This window comes from Myxine glutinosa, chromosome 10, assembly GCF_964187855.1.
Source record: "Myxine glutinosa chromosome 10, kmMyxGlut1.1, whole genome shotgun sequence".
NCBI classification, from domain to species: domain Eukaryota; kingdom Metazoa; phylum Chordata; class Myxini; order Myxiniformes; family Myxinidae; genus Myxine; species Myxine glutinosa.
In genome coordinates, this window is record NC_136270.1 from 126,609,026 (window position 1) to 126,628,919 (window position 19,894).

Sequence of the window (19,894 nt, forward strand, 5' to 3'; positions counted from 1 at the left end):
GTTTCATATTAATCGGAGAAGTAGTTACCGAGCTATGGCGATTTATTTACCAAACTCCGCAAGCCGTTCGCTTTGGACCAAACCATTTCATGTAAATAGAGGGGGGGGGGGGGGGGGGATTGTCACCGTACTCGCAAGCCGTTCGCTTTGGACCAAACCATTTCATGTAAATAGAGGGGGGGGATATAATTTTAGATATATATATAGTACGGGCATGCCCTAGTATATACAAATATTTATAAAATATCCTGGATCCTGGTAATAAATACAAATATTTATAAAATATCCTGGATCCTGGTAATAAATACAAATATTTATAAAATATCCTGGATCCTGGTAATAAATACAAATATTTATAAAATATCCTGGATCCTGGTAATAAATACAAATATTTATAAAATATCCTGGATCCTGGTAATAAATACAAATATTTATAAAATATCATGGATCCTGGTAATAAATACAAATATTTATAAAATATCATGGATCCTGGTAATAAATACAAATATTAATAAAATATCCTGGATCCTGGTTATAAATACAAATATTTATAAAATATCATGGATCCTGGTAATAAATACAAATATTTATAAAATATCATGGATCCTGGTAATAAATACAAATATTTATAAAATATCATGGATCCTGGTAATAAATACAAATATTTATAAAATATCATGGATCCTGGTAATAAATACAAATATTAATAAAATATCCTGGATCCTGGTTATAAATACAAATATTTATAAAATATCATGGATCCTGGTAATAAATACAAATATTTTTAAAATATGGATCCTGGTAATAAATACAAATATTTATAAAATATCCTGCATCCTGGGAATAAATACAAATATCTATAAAATATCCTGGATCCTGGTAATAAATACAATAATTTATAAAATATCCTGGATCCTGGTAATAAATACAATAATTTATAAAATATCATGGATCCTGGTAATAAATACAATAATTTATAAAATATCATGGATCCTGGTAATAAATACAAATATTTATAAAATATCATGGATCCTGGTAATAAATACATATACAGTATTTAGAAAATATCCTGAATCCTGATAATAAATAAAAATGAATTTCTAAAATAGCCTGGATCGTGGAATTTTTATTTTTTATTTTTATAAAACATCCTGGATCCAGGAAGTAAATACATATACAGTATTGTATTTATGAAATATCCTGGACAATGGTAATAAAAAGTATTTATAAAATATGGTGGAAATTTATATACTGAATCCTGATAATAAATACTCTATATTTAATAAATTTATAAAATACTCTGGTTCGATCTTGGTAAAACGAATATGTCATAGGGCAATGAATCGATGGGACTATCTGTGCAGAAATTGAACAGGAAAAAAAAAATGCTCGATGAACCGAAAGGAATTGCTTGACGGTCAGGACTTTGTGTGAACGTAAATTATCATTTTAATCCAATGACAAAACGAGGCACATAATCAGTTTGTTTCATATAAACTACATGCAAATAGAATACTGTGGTGAAATAACTAAATACTGTTTTACATATTTATTTAATCACAAGCACAATTACACTGCTACACAAAGCTTTTGATGAATGAATGAATGATCGTTTTAAGGCCAATTTCCCCGCTAGAGCAGGGGCCTTGCGGCCCCTATGACAATCATGGTTCCCTGTTTGGGGCAAAAAAAATTATTTTTTTTGTATACTGAATCGAGGCTCGTGAAAGAGCTAACATTTACTTCACAAACAAATCAACCAGACAAACAAAATATATAAAAAGAGGGAGCGGAAGACAAGATGGGGAGAGAAGGGGAAGCACACAAATACAACATTTGAGAGCAGGGAGATGTGTGGGAGGGAGAGGGCTTGGGGGGAGGAGGCGTGGGAAGGGGGTGGGGTGGTGGGAGAAGTATAAAACACAATGACACAAAGGACTTCCAGGACAGAAGTTGGTATTTCAAAAAAGTGGATTTGGGGTGAAATTAGCAGGGGTAGAAAAGATCAAGATTTTGTATGGGGGAAGATAAGAGATGGTGGTGAACAGCTGTTTTAAAGACCTGGACGGTGGAGTGGGATTGAAGAGAGTGAGGGAGTTTGTTCCAGAGGCGGGAGAAAAGAGGATTGAAGGAGTGAAGGTGAGCAGCGAGTCTTGATTTTGGCAGTTTAACCTTAAGAGGGTTGCAGGCAGATCTTGTGCGACCTGTAGGAATATTTGGGGGACAGAGCCCAGAGAGAGCTGGGGTGGGGGGGTGGGGGGCAAGGCCAGAGAGGAGTCGGAAGAAGACGGAAAGATCACCAACCTGCCTGCAGTGATTGAGTGAAAGGCCCTTGGAGGTAGCTTCATCGCGGGAGATTCCAATGATTCTGAACGCTTTGGTTTCAACAGCGTGAAGACGAGCTAGGTGTGAGGCAGGAGCACCAGCCCAGAGGGGAGAGCAGTATTCCATTGAGCTGCGGATGAAAGCCTTGTATGTGGCGAGGAGCTCAGGTGTGCCAAGGAAGGACTTCGCACGACGGAGGATGCCCAGTCGGCGACTGGCTTTGGAGGCCAGATTTGAAATGTGGTTTTCCCAGGAAAGATCATAATATGAGACCCAAATATAAAATAGTGATACCCAAAAGCTTGAGTGACAGAACTTCTTGGAGAGGATTATTCAGAAAGTGGATGGGAGGGTTGTCCAGTCGGTCTTTTCGGAGAGACATTGTAAGAGTGTGAGATTCGTCAGGATTGAAAGACATGTTCCACTTGTTTGCCCAGTCTGTGATTTTGTCCAGGTCTGCAGAGTGAGGAGGCTGCAGACTGCCGATCTGAGGGATGAAGAATGGAGCGACAGAGAATAGAGTCATCAGCAAAGAGATAGAGAGGATTTTCAAGAGAGTCAGAGAGATCATTGATAACCACCTTTAGAGGCCATTTTTCCCCGCAAAGCGGGGGTTGGCCTTTTTCGGGAACCGTGGTTGTTGTTGTTTTTCGGTCCCCTTTTTGAAGCAATGTTTTATGGCCGGATGCCCTTCCTGACGCCAACCCTTTTTGCCGCCTATAAAGGACAAACAGGGAATGGAGAGATCATTGATGAAGACCAGAAAAAAAGCACAGGGCCCAGAACACTGCCTTGGGAAACTCCAGCCTGAACAGGAAGAGGAGATGAGAGAAACCCATTCAGGGCCACACGTTGACGACGACTAGAGAGGAAGTCCGCCAGCTATGCGTGGAGATTTCCATGGATACCAAAAGAGGAGAGTTTGGTGAGCAGAGCGGGGTGCCAGTTTTTAATGGCCCGATGCCCTTCCTGACGCCAACCCTTAGTCACCTCTTATGACAGACACGCAGGGATATGGTGTACCTACTCTAAATTGGGGTACACACCAGGATCATTCATCCCAGCAAGCTGGTACTCAAATTGATGAAATTTGATTTTTTGAAAAAAATAAATAAAATAAAATTGAAATTTTTTGATGAAAGCTGAAATTGTACCAGTGATAGTTGGAGCAACTGGAATGATCAAGAAAACTTTACTGAGCACTTAAAATCATTCTAGGGAATATCGCTACAAGTGGAGGCTGTCAGAGGTTCAGTGAGGATTTTATATAGAGCCCTTGGAACAAAACTATGAGAATGAAGTTTCACAATCTGGTTGATGAATAATGATTCTTTAACGAAAAATGAGGTGGACATTTTGAGTTTTGGGAGAACTTCCTCCCACTCCTAAAACCCACATATGGATATAACAACCAACTAGAGAAACATTACACATGCAGAGAGATACGATACATCAACGATACACCTGCTATATATCTGCAGATAAACACACCCTCAGAGAGAATCTGTGTTAAAAAATAAATCAATGCTTAATTTGGACTTTTTATATTACGTTGATTATTAAATAGATATACGATAGACCCAATGCTACAGATTTGAGAAAAATCAACGAGGACAAGATGGCGTCATGTTCGAGGATTGTTGTTTCTCTCGTCACGTTCATGTCTCTGAACAGCTTTTGAAGTGTGGTACAGTCCGTGCTGTATGGGTCAGACAGCCATTTTCAGTCTGCACAAATAGGCAACTCACACGTGAATATTTGACGTGCATCATGTGCAATTACAATCTTGTAATCACAAGATTGTAATTGCACAAGGGGGTATGTAGGTAACTCATAAGTCATAACTAAGTGAAAATGACACATGGTGTGAACAAAGTAAAAATACATTATTGAGGCCACATAACACTCATCATGACATGAAAGCATGTACGTGAATTTGGAGAAGGTGGTGGGGGTGGCTCGTGTGCAGCCACCTGGCTGCTGGTTGCATCATTTTTCTGTGAGCGCGTCTGCCGCTGATGCAATGCTCGATTGGTAGGCGGGGTTAATTGTCTATCGAGAACGTTCGGCTCTGCTCGGGAATGTTCGGGTTTCTGTCAGTTATGTCAGTTGTTGTGGTTTAATTGAGCGTTTTTATGGCCGGCTTGTTATAATTGTAAAAAAAGACAAAAATCATAGGAGGCAATCACATACTGGTAGAAATTAATCTTAACCCTACCTAGTTAGCACACGCTCCACCCCCACCCCCCCACCCATGAAGACACGTAAACGATCTTAAGCTCAGTTTTTCTGCTTACATATATCAAGATTGGCTTCCTACTTGCACGCGGTCCATGCACCCCCACACAGTTCTATCGCCACTATGGTATTCTATCACCTACCACCACAAATGTAACAATATTTTTAATGTGTCCCATTTGGTAGATGGAGCAGAGCTTAATTTGCTAAGTATTTGTATTGCCCAACCACATCCACAGGAACAAGACCCTTTAGAATAATACAAGGATTAGAATACAGCAAATCGGCTATGGTACAATACTACATGAGCAGAGGACAAAGGGCATATTTACGAGCAAAGTGTACACATCAAATATAAGAGAGTTCACTCCCATATATACAATGGTGAGTCGAAGCACGTAGCAAAGGCTAGACTGGCCCTTGGTGGAGAACATACCTCCACCAGGCTGACAGTTTATGTTTTGTATCTCACTGATGGGCAGGATCTGGATTTGGACCTCAACCAAACTCTAATCGGCTTGTTCTTGTCGCCTATCCAACTCATCCACCAAGTTTTATCACACACAACCCATTCAAACTTTTTGAGATATCCTGCAATGTATCGTTTTTAGCCCCATCTCCCAATGGTGAAGAATCACTTTAAAAATTATACGAGCTGGATCCGAATCCGGATCTTCACCAAATTATAATTTTGTCCTCGTCACATACGCTACCTCTCTGCCAAATTTCGTCTGAATCAGTCCACAACTTTTTGAGATATCTTGTTCACAAACAGACAAACAAGAAGACTTCATGCAGAGCACGATACTTGTAAAATCCACCTCCCCCCCCCCACCCCCCTCCATCCCCAGAAAAAAAGGTTGCAATTGATCCATCAAATTGTCCATTTCATCAAGATTAAAATTGACGATCTTGATCAAAGCTCAGGTTAATAGGATAAAAAGTGATGATTTTTAGAGTGAAATTGATGATTTTAGAATTTAGACCTATAGTTGACCTTGGAACTTTTAACCCTAAAAATAATTTGTTTCCAAATTAAGTGAGGCACTTTGCAAATGCTGTTCAATTTCCAAGTCAATCGGATGAAAATTGATGATTTTGGAAGTTTGACCTTGAGTTGACCTTTGACCTCAAAAATAGTTGGATTCCCAATTCAGTGAGGCGCAATGCAAATGCTGTTAAATTTTCAAGTCAATCGGATTAAAAATGGTGATTTTAGAAATTTGACCTCCAGATGACCTTTGACCTCAACATCAAGAGGCTTCTCAATTGTGACAACCTCTGCAACTTGAAGTTTCGTGATCAGTTTAGAATTGTGACCTGTAGGCCGGTGACAAAGAAAAACAGACAAACAGACAAACGCAACTAAACAAACGCAGCTGACCAATATACTTGAAAAATCTTCGATTTTGCAAGCAACAAGAAATATGTCGTGCATAGCACGATACTTGCGAAATCCCTAAAATAAGTAGTTGGCCTATGATGACCTCAAAAATACTTGGTGGTTGAATTTAGTGACCAGACATGCAAATCCTCTTCAAATTTCAAGTCAATCGGAAGAAAATTGAGGATTTTAGAAATCTGGTCTATGTTGACCTTTTGGCCTATATTGACCTAAAAATAGTTGGTGGTTGAATTCAGTGACCAGATGTGTAAATCCTCTTCAAATTTCATGTCAATCGGACAAACAGAAACAGACAGGGGTGCCACCTTCGGTGGCGGAGGTAATTATAGTATCCGGATTCGGATAATCACCAAAATATAATAATTTCGTCCTTGTCACATACCCAACCCATCTCCATGAAAGTTCGTCGGAATCTATCCACAACTTTTTGAGATATGCTGTTCACAAAACAGACAGAAAACATAACCTCTTCCCACCTACGGTAGCGGAGGTAAAATGACACTCCAAAACAAAAGGAACTTCAGGACCTCAATCAAAATGCTGCATTCAAATTGGCAACAGTCGACTCGAAAATCTCTTGTTAGGCTCTTATGATTGATAGCTTGAGATAAAATCTGAGTTCTAGACAACTTTAATTCTGGAACTTAATGGTTTCAGCTTCACCTAGATTTCTCCACTGTCAGAGCCGCAGCACCAATGTCATACACACCTCTCCGCAGTATTCCGAGATGAACTCATTTTTCTGTACAGGTTCCTTGATAAAGATTCCCCATCCCGCTACGTCAGAAGGAGCCAGGAGTAGGTGCTGCAGGTATGAAATAAATACCAATCATATGGGAATAAATAATAATACATTTTATGCTTTTACAAATGAACATTCCTGTCCCACACCAAATGACACGACAAACGGCGTTCTTCCCAAAGATATACAAATTACTGATCACACTGTGACCAAGTCGACCATCAAGCAAAGGGTCAATTCATAAATACTGCATTTGTACCAAAGCATAAATTCAAGACATGCAGATATTTTTCTTCAAAACCTCACCCCTTATAAAGGGAAAAGGAGGAGCACAGCAACAATAAAGTCATAAAATGTAAAAATGATAAACAAAGCAAACCCTCGTTTCTTATCAGGTGATGAAAATACCAAGTAAATGAACTCGACTACACTTCACAAAAAGCTAATCCAACCTTTCTGATCACAAGGAATCAACAATAAACAATGTTTCATATTAAACTAGAACCGCACTCGGTGGAGCGCATACCTTCGCCAGGCTGAACAGTTTATGTTTTGTATCCCACTGGTAGGCCGGATCTGGATGCGGACCTGAACCAAAATCTAATCGTTTGTTCTTGTTGCCGAACCAACTCGTCCACCAAGTTTTGTCACAAGTCGACACCTTTTTAAAATATCATGCTATATATCGTTTTTGGCCCTATCACACAATGGTGAAAATCACTTGTTAATTTTTATAATACTTGTATCCAGATCTTCACCAAAGTCGAATCGTTTTGTCCTTGTCACAATGCCCAACCTGTCCACCAAATTTCATCCGAATCAGTCCACAACTTTTTGAGACATCCTGATCCTGTTCACAGACAGAAAAACAGACAAACAGCCAGACAGAGGTTAAAAACAGATCGAGCTCTTCGGTGGAAGAGGTAACAAGCATTAGATACTAAAACGGAACATTTTGTAAAACTCCAAATGGATTTCTGCCTGAAATGGAACTCTACCACCTTTAGAGGCCATTTCCCCCCCGCAGAGCAGGGGTTGGCCTTTTTCAGACACCGTGGTCCCATTTTTGAAGCAAAGTTTTATGGCCGGATGCCCTTCCTGCCATCAACCCTGTTGGTCGCCTCTTGTGACACACAGACAATTACCAGTGAACTGGTACTCAATTTGCCGACCTCGGAAGGATAACAGGCTGAGTCAACCCCCCTGGCGTTAATTCAGCGATCGACCGGGATTCGAACCCAGGATCCTAGGATCCCAAGCCGGCACCCTAACCGCTATGCCAACACGAGGCTTGGCTGAAATGGAACTCTGATGGTTAATAATATTTTGATGGCTATTGCAATCACATTAACAAAGCATGCACACACCAGAATGGTTTGATCATTTTTTTGGAAAGCCTAAGTTTCATTTTTTATTTATTGTGAAAATGGTTCAGAATAATCTTATAAATAAAAGTCATTTTTTGTGCGTCTATCTATCTTTGGGTGTGTCTTAGTAAGACACCAATCATGAAACACCAATCACACCCAAACTACTGGGCCAATCGACACCAAACCTGTCACATAGACCAAATTGGACCTCCTGTTGAACATAGGCTACTTCAACATCACCAGATACCCACTCTCTCTCCCCACGGCAAACCTGAGTCCCTCACCCTCTCTACCTCGCATCTCTGATCATCAATTTGGATTCAGACCAGGTCATTCTACTCTGGACATGCTGCTTATGCTGTCTCAACGCCAGACAGGAAATCAGAGCCATCTCACTTGACATATCACGTGTATTCCATACGGTCTGGCACCCCACCCTGCTCTCCAAACTCTCCTCTTATGATATCCCAAGGTAACCTCCATGCATGACATGCGGACTTCCTCTCTGGTCGCAGTCAACGTATGGCCCTGAATGGAATTCTCTCATCTCCCCTTCCTGTCCAGGCTGGAGTTCCTCAAGGTAGTGAGTGTTCTAACCTCTGTGCTTTTTTTGGTCTTCATTAATGATCTCTCTGACTCGCTGGAAAATCCTCTATCTTTCTGCTGATGTATCCACTTTTTGCTTTTTGCCGCTCCACCTCTCAACCCTCAGATCAACAGGTTGCAGCCTCTTCACCATCTGCAGACCTGGACAAAATCACAAACTGGTCAAATAAGTGGAACATGTCTTTCAATCATGACAAATCTCACACTCTCAATTTGTCTCTCCGAAAAGACCGTCTGGAAAACCCTCCAATCTACTTTTTCAACAATCCTCTCGAATAAGTTCTGTCACTCAAGCTTTTTGGGTCTCACTATCTGCGATGATCTTTCCAGGGAAAACCACATTTCCAAGCTGGCCTCCAAAGCCAGTCGCCGACTGGGCATCCTCCGTCGTGCGAAGTCCTTTCTGGGCATTTCTCAACTCCTCACCATATACAAAGCTTTCATCCACAGATTTATGGAATACTGCTCTCCCCTCTGCGCTGGTGCAACTGCCTTATACCAAACTCGGCTTCACGCTGTAGAAACAAAATCTTTCAGAATCATTGGTATCTCCCATGATGAAGCTGATTCTGAGGGCCTCTCTCTCACCGCAAGCAGGTAGGTGGTCTTTCTGTCTTCTACAGACTCCTCTCCGGCCTTGCTCCCCCAGCTCGATCTGTGCTCAGTCCCCCAAATATTCCTTCAGGATGCACAAGATCTACCAGTAACCCTCTTCTGGTGAAACTGCCAAAATCAAGCCTCTGCTCACCTTCACTCTTTAATTCGTCTTTTTTCCTGCCTCTGGAACAAACTCCCACACTCTCTTCGATCCCTCTCCTCCCTCCAGGTCTTCAAAATAGCTGCTCACCACCATCTCTTATCTTCCCCCAATCCAAAACTTTGATCTTTTCTACCCCCATTAAAACACCCCAAATCCACCTCTTTCAATCTCCGACTTCATTCCTGAAATTCCTAGTAGTGTTCATTTGCTTCATTCCGTGTACCCTTCCCCCTCTTTCCAGCCCTCTCCCTTCCACAGATCTACCGACATCCTTGTTCTCTACTGTTGCTGCACCTATATGCTTTCCTCTCTCTCACTCTTGAGTCCCGTTCCCTTTATTGTATACTTGTTGTGCCCATGCATGTCTTAATGTTTAATGTGTTGGCTCTTACCCTCGACTCTGCATACCAAAAAAAAAAAAAAGACCCCAAAACCAAGAGACTTGCGTGGGAACCACGCTGTCCCATCGGGGTCCTTCCTCTCTGAGGTGAGCTCCTTTCCCTGCTTCATTCCCATTGGAGTTAAACCTTTAACACCTCTACCCAACCCCCTATTCCACTACTTAGTGTTCCCATGTCCAGACTTTTTCATCCATTCGACAAAGACTCCCGTCTGCAGACAATGGATCGCATGCACTGTTGTGGAAATCATTCAAGTCCACAACTTTAGTCCATCTGTTGGTTTAATTCCATTAAGACCTTTGACATCATTCTGCAAATACAGGAATGCAATAGAAATAAGGTTTGGCATCACATAGGTCAATCCATAATATAGTTCAATGAAAGCAAGCGTAATATTCTATGCGGTACATACCGTTAACGAGTCTACTAGTCATTGTAACATGTCACAGGAGAAGTCGCCTAGAGCAGCGGCCGCATCGGGTCTTATAGCCACGCCCCCCTAGCGGTGTCAGCGAGCAGCGAGCATCACCTGGGTTCAGCGTTAATACGATTTCACTACATTCTCCCCACCGTTAGAATTACACTGCCGCGCGATTAGAATCGAGTGAGCGTCAGCATTAACAGGGTGCGGAATTATGGTATCAGTCGGCCCAACCGTATCGGTCCGGGCGGCGAATTTCCCTGCCAGCACGGGTCCGAAATTCCCCGGGTACGGCATCACGTAGCCCAGAGACCCCGGCGTCGGAGTAGCTGCCGGAGTCAGGTGACGGGGACGGGGGGGGGGGGGGGGGGGTACCGCCAAGCCTTCAGGTAAGGGTGGATGTGGCGAAGGGAGGGTCGGCAGACGTTCAGTGCCGGAAGTGTCGGAAGAGTCCATAGTCTCATAGATTGGCTCGTCCGGTTCCTTATAAGGGTCGGTGACCCCGCATGGGGCTAGATGGCATACGGAGACTGTGGACTCACGCCCATCTGCCGTCATCACACGTGCATGCTCGGGATTAGCCTGGAGTACCTGCACTTTGTCCACTAAGGGGTCGTACTTGCTCGTGCGAACCGCCCATTTGAGATAGGCCGGCCTGGGCTCAGCGAGCCAACTGGGTAAAGACCGTATACACCCCGTGCTCCTCGGGTGGTGGAAAAGTCTCTCGTGGGGAGTCTGGTTGGTGGCCGTACATAGTAGAGCCCTGATCGAGTTCAGCACCGCAGGTAGCGACCAAGCCCATTTACCGAGGCCCTGGCCAAGGGTCCGGAGGTTGAGCACGACGGCCCTCCATATAATCCCGTTGAAGCGTTCGATCTGCCCATTCGCATGGGGTCTGTACGGCGTGATATAACTAGAAGCGACGTTATTTTGGAGCAAGTAGCCTCGCACTTCCTGAGACAAAAAGACCGCACCCCGATCAGTATGCACGTAGGCCGGGTACCCAAACATAGAGAACAAATTCTGCAGGCATCGCATTACCGTGGCAGCCGTCATATCCACACACGTATAAGCAAAAGGAAATCGCGAGTACTCATCGACGATAGTGAGCAGATAGCGAGAGTTACTCGACACCGGCAACGGGCCCTTGAAATACATCGCCAATCTTTCCCACGGCCTCGTAGCCCTAACCAGCGTCCCCATGGGAGGGTTATAGAAACGTGGTTTGATTTCCGCGCATATAGCGCAGTCGCGACATACGGCGGATATCGTCAATCGAGTACGGTAGATTGCCACGTCGCACAAAATGAGCGAAACGCGTTATGCCCGGATGCCCTGCAGTTTCATGCAAAGCGCGTAGGCCCTCCAGAGTGACGATGCCCGCGCACGTAACCGGTCTCGATAAGGCGTCGGCGACCTGGTTATCCTTCCCCGGGCGGTATTTGATAGTGTAGCAGAAGTCGGCAAGCTCTACACGCCAGCGAGTGATTTTCTCATTCTTAATGCGCTGGGCGTGAAAGGTGTCGTACATGAACGCAACACTTTGTTGGTCCGTGATGATTTGGAAGCATCGCCCGAGTAAGTACAGGCGCCATCGCCGAATCGACTCGACGATCGCGTACGCTTCCTTTTCGACAGACGAATGTCTCCGCTCAGCGGAGGTAAGAGTCCGTGAAAAGAAAGCCACCGGACGCCCTCCTTGGGAGAGGGTCGCCGCTATGGCATGATCCGAGGCATCACTTTCTAGGACGAAAGATCCGCTCTCGTCGATCGCCGCCACAGCGGCACTGGCGATGTCGGCCTTAAGGCCTCCAAAGGCCGCCAAAGCAGCCTGACGCAGAGGGAAAGTGTCGCAGGCCACAAGGGGGCGAAGTTTCGCGGAGAAATTTTGGACCCACTTAGAGTAATGGGCGAATAGCCCGAGAGCGCGCTTCAGGGACGCCCGATTGCTGGGAGGGGCCATGTCGAGCAGAGTTCGCAGACGCTCCTTATCCGGAGCGACAGAGCCATGGGTCACGGTGTACCCCAGAAGATCTATCTTGCGTAGGGAGTATTGACACTTAGCCTCGTTCATGGTTAAGCGATACCTCTGCGCGACCTCGAGGAAGCGCTTCAGATTAGCATCATGGTGCCCTTGGTCATACCCACAAACCGTAAGATTGTCTAGATAGACGTAAACATCGGTCAAGTTCTCCCTCGCAATGAGGTCATCCATGGCCCTCTGAAAACAGGCGACCCCGTTCGTCACCCCAAAAGGCAATCGAGTAAACTGGTACAACCGTTGCCCGACTCAAATGCGGTATAGATACGATCGGCCCTAGAGATAGGGATCTGATGATACGCACTACGGAGATCGAGCGTGCTGTAGACCGAGTATTGGGCCACCTGTCGCACCAGCGCGTCCATCCCCGGAAGGGGGTAGGCATCCAGCTGTGTAAAGCGGTTAATCGTTTGGGAATAGTCGATTACCATGCGTCTGCGGTGTGCTTCGCTTCGCACCACTAAGACCTGGGCCCGCCACGGCGACCGGCTAGGTTCTATGATACCGTCTTTCAAGAGCTGAGCCGTCTCTCCCGCAATGAATTGCATGTCTGCTCGAGAGTAGCGCCGTGATTTTACCGCCACAGGTGTACAGTCGGAGGTTAAATTGGGGAACAGCAAAAGTGGCTGGATTTCCATTTTCGCTAGGGCACACACAGCAAGCGTGTCAGGCCCACCAAACTCCATTTCCAGTCGTCCATGTCGCTTCAGAAAATCGTGTCCTCACAGAATATCAGCACATAAAGCAGGTAAGACCATGAGGTGTACATCTGGGAAAACCCGTCCCTTTATCATGAGTTTCAATCGACATTCCCCCTTCGTGCTGAGCCGAAGTCCTTGGGAAGCCATGAAGATCCGTCTCGTAGCCCCCAAGACCTGCCAACCATGTCTGTGCACTAGTCGCTGATCGATAAAACTATCCGTAGACCCTGTATCCACCAAGATATGCACACAATGGCCCTCGACCATGAGGGGAATAATGGCTTGAGCCAGGCCGGACGAGCCTGCTGGGAGTGGGACCGAACCACCCGAGTGAGTCGGTCGCGCCTCGCGGGTGGATCCTATGCCAGCTGCAGTTTTCCGGGCGTCAAAGGGTGTCCGTGGAGTTTCGTATAAGTTGTCAGGGAGCGTTCCCATGCAATCAGCAGTTCTGCGGTCGTTGCCGGAGTATTCGTTGTTCATGGGGCATTCGTTGAAGCTGTCAGAGAGCTTTCCCATGCATTCCGCAGTTTCGCAGTCTTTGGCGGAGTTAAAGCCATCAGAGAGCTCCCCCATGCGGTCCGTTGTCTTGCCATTCAAAATCGCTGTTTGACGAGTATGGGCCTCCGTAGTTTGTACCAAACACGTGTCGCCGCCAGAGGACGCTGTACGCTCTTGAGAGACGTGACGGTTACGTACCGCTGGGGTTTGGCGTAGCCCCAAAGTCCCTCGCGTTGCCCGGAGTCTAGTCAAGGACGCACGTTCCGTGTCCGATTGAGGATGAGAGTTGTGGCTGTTCGGTGTCTCTTGCCAAGGTTGGTTGGGCGACCAGGGGCCCGCGAGGAGGGGCACTGCCCATCAAAGCCGGGTAAGGCGCCGTGTTCCGTGCTCGGCCCATAGGCTCTGCAATAAGCCCATTCAAGGTCGCGCGCGGCCGCGAACCACGTGCGATTTTCCGGCACACTTTTGCATAGTGCCCCTTTTGCGAGCACATATGGCATATTGCGTCCCGAGCCGGACACACTAACCGGGGATGTCGTTGATCCCCACAGAAGTAGCATGTGGCTCCGCGTAAGGCCTTGGGTCTGGCCGTAGAGGCAGCCGTCAGGATCCCCGGATCCTCCGCCGGGGCAACCTGGAGTTCCGCGAGTGGGTCCGCTCCCGGTTCTTCGGCGGTAGCACTCTCCGGCCGTGCGTTTTGCGAGGTCCCCGCCAGGAGGCGCGTGCGATCATAGTCGTTCGACTGCAGCCGCGCTTCGGTATATACTTTTCCTTGTTCTAGAGCCGCCGTGAAGGTCAGGTCGGTCTTCTCCAAGAGCTTGAGCCTGAGGTCCTGAGAGGAGACTCTGGAGACGAAAGCGTCTAGGAGAAGGTCATCTTGAACCTGCTCGTGAGTCCGTGGCTCCTGGGTGCTGTCTAGCAGGAGTTGCCGGAGCTCCTGGGCATAGTGATCCATCGACTCGCTTGGTTGCTGGCGTCGTGATGACAGCAAATGCCGAGCATACACCACGCTCCTTTTCTTTATGTACAATCGCTTGAGCTCCGCAACAGCGAGGTCGTACGTCGCACATCGTGCAATACTGTTGTACATCTTGTAGTCGACTTTGGACTGGAGCGCTGCTAGCTTCGCGGCAGCTGTCGGCCCGGCGTCCTGGTCAGCGAACTGGTTCTCCAAAGTTTTCAACCAGTGAGTCAGTTGCAAACCAGCATCTGGGGCTTGTGGGTCGGCACAGAATTGCGATACCACCAGCATCTTGTTTCCCGCCATGTCCGTAGATATTAATGGAATTAAGTGTTGTGGAAATCATTCAAGTCCACAACTTTAGTCCATCTGTTGGTTTAATTCCATTAAGACCTTTGACATCATTCTGCAAATACAGGAATGCAATAGAAATAAGGTTTGGCATCACATAGGTCAATCCATAATATAGTTCAATGAAAGCAAGCGTAATATTCTATGCGGTACGTACCGTTAACGAGTCTACTAGTCATTGTAACATGTCACAGGAGAAGTCGCCTAGAGCAGCGGCCGCATCGGGTCTTATAGCCGCGCCCCCCTAGCGGTGTCAGCGAGCAGCGAGCATCACCTGGGTTCAGCGTTAATACGATTTCACTACATGCACCATCAATGGGAAATCATGAAAGGCTTGCCTCAGTCGGCCTGTGAAAGCAGGATTACTATATTTGAACTTTCAAAAAAAAGAGGACACTCCGGAGAGTTCATGTATTATTGGTGTGTTTATGAGGGATTTGCCCTGACCAGTTTGTGCAAAACTTGGGCTTTGAACTTCCCTCCAGCCATTCGGACGGGGATGCAAGATTGATGGTTATGGATGTTGGAGAAAGGAAGGAGTCTCCTTTGTCATTCTCTGGAAGGGGGGGAGCAGGTGGGGGACTTTGTAAGAACATTTTCTGCAGTCAATGCCCTCAACCGCCTCCCTCCAACTTGGCCATGCTTTGGAAGTGGGTGTGATGCCCATTTTGGATAATTTTCTGAAGGCTCATCAGAGTGTGCTGAATGTCCCCAGTGGGTGCGTTGCACCAGGTGGTGTCCTTCCTCAGACTGAGCAGTGGTCATGGGTGATGTCTTTTTTTTGTGAGCGACTATAGTGTTGTTGTCTTTTTCTGAAGCTTAAAACGTACTTTGCAAACAACTATCGATTCCAGTCCTCTGAATCCAGATCTTGGTGGGGTGATGCAGTACATTATCCCCAGGTTGTTTGTATATGGGTGGAATGGCTCTTTGTATTTGGGTCAAAGGGCTCTGTTGCTGGAGTTTGAGTCCTGTTCGCTACCCCCTCAGGATTGTGGCATTCGATGGCTGTTGGTTTGGTCCAGGCACACCTCCCTCCCTGCTCAGCTGCTGCCCCCAACCCCCTGGCCCATTGGTTCTCCTGCTCCCCTACAGACCACCAATATCCTGCCCCCGGGTCCATTGGTTCTCCTGTCCCACCCTTACCCCCAGGCAAAAAAACAAAACAAAACAAAAAACCCACCTTTAGAGGCCATTTTCCCCCGCAAAGCGGGGGTTGGCCTTTTTCGGGCACCGTGGTTGTTGTTGTTTTTGTTTGTCCCCTTTTTGAAGCAATGTTTTACGGACGGATGCCCTTCCTGCCGCCAACCCTGTTTGTCGCCTTTTTACGACAAACAGGGAGTTACCAGTGAACTGGTACTCAATTAGCCGACCTCGGAAGGATGACAGGCTGAGTCAACCCCCCTGGCGTTAATCCAGCGATCGACCGGGATTCGAACCCAGGCCTAAGCTGGCACCCTAGCCACTACCAGGCAATGCCAGGTACTATTTATAAACTTAAACCAGATGTGAAATTGACGCTTTAAAATTCGATGTCAGGTCCCGACATCCGGTCCCACTTTTGAAAATCCCTACACGAATGTAAACTTACAACAAGCTGTTTTATAAACACGAACACCTCAACACCAAAATGTAATACGTTAAAAACAAACAATTAAATAATCAGCAAGCAAGTGCTGCAGGTTCTTGGCCATAGTCATGAATTTATCATCATAGCCAAGACTTGGGACGTACAATCAAAAGCCAGCTAAATCAAAATAGACAAATTAATAAATAGCATACATACTCACTCCCTTACTGATGCACATCGTTAAAACATCAGAATGCCGAAGTCTCGGTTTTCGTAGTTTAATCTGTCTCTCAACTCAACGACCTATGCTCACCTTCTTTAGGCCGCGCTGTATGCAGCAGTTTTTACAGGAAACGTTGCGACTGTCCCAATGCTCAGCTGCCCCGCACGTTTGACACAAATCGGGATCGCACTCCCGCACGGCCAAGTAGCACGGACATTGCTTCGTGTTGCACTGTGCCTTGCACCGACAGCCAGGAAAACGATTCTGGCCTGGGATAAGGTAAAGCGGTTTAACTAACTAGGTGTACAGGAAGGATCATACAAAACTTGCACACATTAATAAAATGCTTCATTAACTGAACGATCCTATTCCATAGTGTACCATAAAGTACTCCAATCATAATAACAACCAGATCAATTGATGTTTATAACCCACCAAACGAGCAATCAGCTCGGCCAGCAAATTCGGGGTCAATTTTTTGTTCAAGAACAAAGTAAAAGTGTGATTGGAATGTCAATCGACCTTCGGTCTATGGAACACAAATCCATGATAATATATATGTTACGTGTGCAAAGATGTCAAACTGTACAACGATAACGTACACACAAAGAAAATCACGTCTCCAAATCAAATTATCCAATTCTTTTCCGTTTAAATTATCAAAAGATATTAATCATTCTGTTACATGTTGACTCAAGTAGATACAACTTTAATCCATCATTGATGCCGATCGGAATACGAAGAACGTGAATCCATAAAATTTCACTAAATCATCGTTTCCTGGATTTAGACAACAAGTATTGGAGCTATGTGCTTCAACACATCCTGACGTAATACCATATGTTTACTCGTCCAGGAATCATGATACATCGAACTCTAACAATGTTGTCAATCAAAGAAAATTAGAAAATCTTCCTCCATCTGCACAATATTTCCCAAAATTGGGATACCGGTCCAGTGTCCTCGCCAATAGGCCACCACCGTAGCCAGGGCTTGTGGCTTCACATCCAATATAAGGTATCCTAACCTTGAAGGGTCCTAACCTGCTCCTGTACTTTTCATTTAAAATCAAATGAAAACTGCTCAGGCCCGGTCCCTGCACAGAGTTCCTTAGCGACCAGATGACGTCTTGTTTGCTCTGAGAGGCTGTCTTTGAAAGCTGACGACACCCGTTCCGGAATAATCTTGTTTACATCAACAAATAAAACCACCTTTTAGAGGCCATTTTTCTCCACAGAGCAGGGGTTGGCCTTTTTCGGGCACCGTGGACACTTTTTGAAGCAATGTTTTATGGCCGGATGCCCTTCCTGCCGCCAACCTTGTTGGTCGCCTCTTGCGACACACACGGAATTACCAGTGAACTGGTACTCAATTTGCCAACCTCGGATGGATCACAGGCTGTCAACCCCCCTGGCGATAATTCAGCGATCGACCGGGATTCGAACCCAGGATCCTAGGATCCCAAGCCGGCACCCTAACCGCTAAGCCAACACTAGGTATTATGGACAATAAACCACCGTTTAGAGGCCATTTTCCCCCGCAAAGCGGGGGTTGGCCTTTTCGGGGACCGTGGTAGTTGTTGTTTTTTGGTCCCCTTTTTGAAGCAATGTTTTACGGCCGGATGCCCTTCCTGACGCCAACCCTTTTTGCCGCCTTCAACGACAAACAGGGAATTACCAGTGAACTGGTACTCAATTAGCCGACCTCGGAAGGATGACAGGCTGAGTCAACCCCCCTGGCATTAATTCGGCGATCGACCGAGATTCGAACCCAGGATCCTAGGATCCTAAGCCGGCACCCTAGCCGCTAGCCCAACACCAGGGATCTCCAGTAGTATTATGCTGGTAGTATTATGGACAATGTCCAACAATAATCAACTATTAATGCCGCATGTCTTGTCGAGTACCATCATGCCTGTTTTTGTACTGGATCCATGTCTCCTCGTCCGGGCCACATGCTCTTCTCGACTTCGTTATTCCATGTGCCTCAGTTTTACACAAATACAATAAAAGACAGTTTATGGTTCATGCTGTCACAATGTCATGCTTGGTTTACTGTAACATAGTTTACTGTAACTGCTTCCTTTGTGAAACCCTTTCAATCTGTTTAGAATCAGGAAGTCAAATTCAGGTTAATTCTGATTAATTTGTCACTGTATACAAAATCTACCAGAGTTGATCAAGTATCCAATGATGAAATCAGGCCGACTACAACTAAACCCTGTTTAGCCAATGCAAGAAAAAGAACGGCAGTGCTGCCAGAAAAAACAACTTTTGCACAACTCACGCGGCGAGGGGTTGCAGGTTAGGGGAAGGACACGGTACTCCATTGTGTGGAGAACTGACAAAAGGTTGCAATTATGTGAGGAACGTACATTCAGAGCTGCACTGGCAGAACTTCTCACAGAAATTCTGGGCATTGATGCAGGGACAGGCAGCATCACAAGGTTGTCCAGGATGATCGCACGGCTGGTAGTTGTACACATGATTGGACGACGAGTCTGAAAAGGGCAAATCGTAGAACAATGATCGTCAACAAGCTTGGTGGGAATTGTCATATCACTCATAACACTTATTGATGACCTAAGAAACATAGTATCTGATAAAAACAATAACTGCTAGGCATTGGCATAATAGGCCACTTCTCCAATTTCAAACATTTTTCATTGCCAAGCATCATCTGTAGGTGAGCATAGACAAGATAGAATATCTGAACTTAATAAAGGGTGATATTCGTGATATTCAAAACAATAGATAAAACCAACTTTCTATGGGAATAAGGGGTTAGGTTTCTGGGCTTCGAGAAAATATCGAGGAAGATGGGTGACAGTGAAGAGGAAACATCACAATTTAAATAAACATGTAAAAAAAAAATTATATATATATATATATACATTAAAAAAAAAAACAAACACACACACACACACACACACACACACACACACACACACACACACACACACACACACACACACACACACACACACACACACACACACACACACACACACACACACACACACACACACACACACACACACACACACACACACACACACACACACACACACACACACACACACACACACACTCAAAAGTTTTAGAACACCTCAATTTTGCCGGTTTTTATTGCAATTTACGCCGTTTAATGTCTCAATGTACTCTTAAATTAAGCATAGAACAAACAAGCGTTACGCCTAGGTCCCCCGTCGGTGAAGTGATGCGAGTTGACAAAGTGGAAGATGCAAGGCGGCCATCTTGGATTTTGACGTGGCGACCCAA

General features: G+C 45.4%; 1 protein-coding gene across 6 annotated transcripts in view; it reads right to left on the reverse strand.

Annotated features, from left to right (window-relative positions):
• EZH2 (enhancer of zeste 2 polycomb repressive complex 2 subunit) overlaps positions 1-19,894 on the reverse strand; it is a 142,124-nt gene that overhangs the window by 35,635 nt on the left and 86,595 nt on the right. For all 6 annotated transcript variants that reach the window (XR_013624812.1, XM_078786087.1, XM_078786086.1 and 3 more), the window contains exons 13-15: positions 18,988-19,113; positions 16,704-16,882; positions 6,678-6,773 (exon numbers count right to left, since the gene is read on the reverse strand). Coding sequence is in view for 5 of the 6 variants with exons in the window: in XM_078786087.1 (XP_078642213.1) it covers positions 6,678-6,773; positions 16,704-16,882; positions 18,988-19,113 (401 nt within the window). In the remaining variant the exon portion in view is untranslated. The remainder of the gene's footprint in view (positions 1-6,677; positions 6,774-16,703; positions 16,883-18,987; positions 19,114-19,894) is intronic.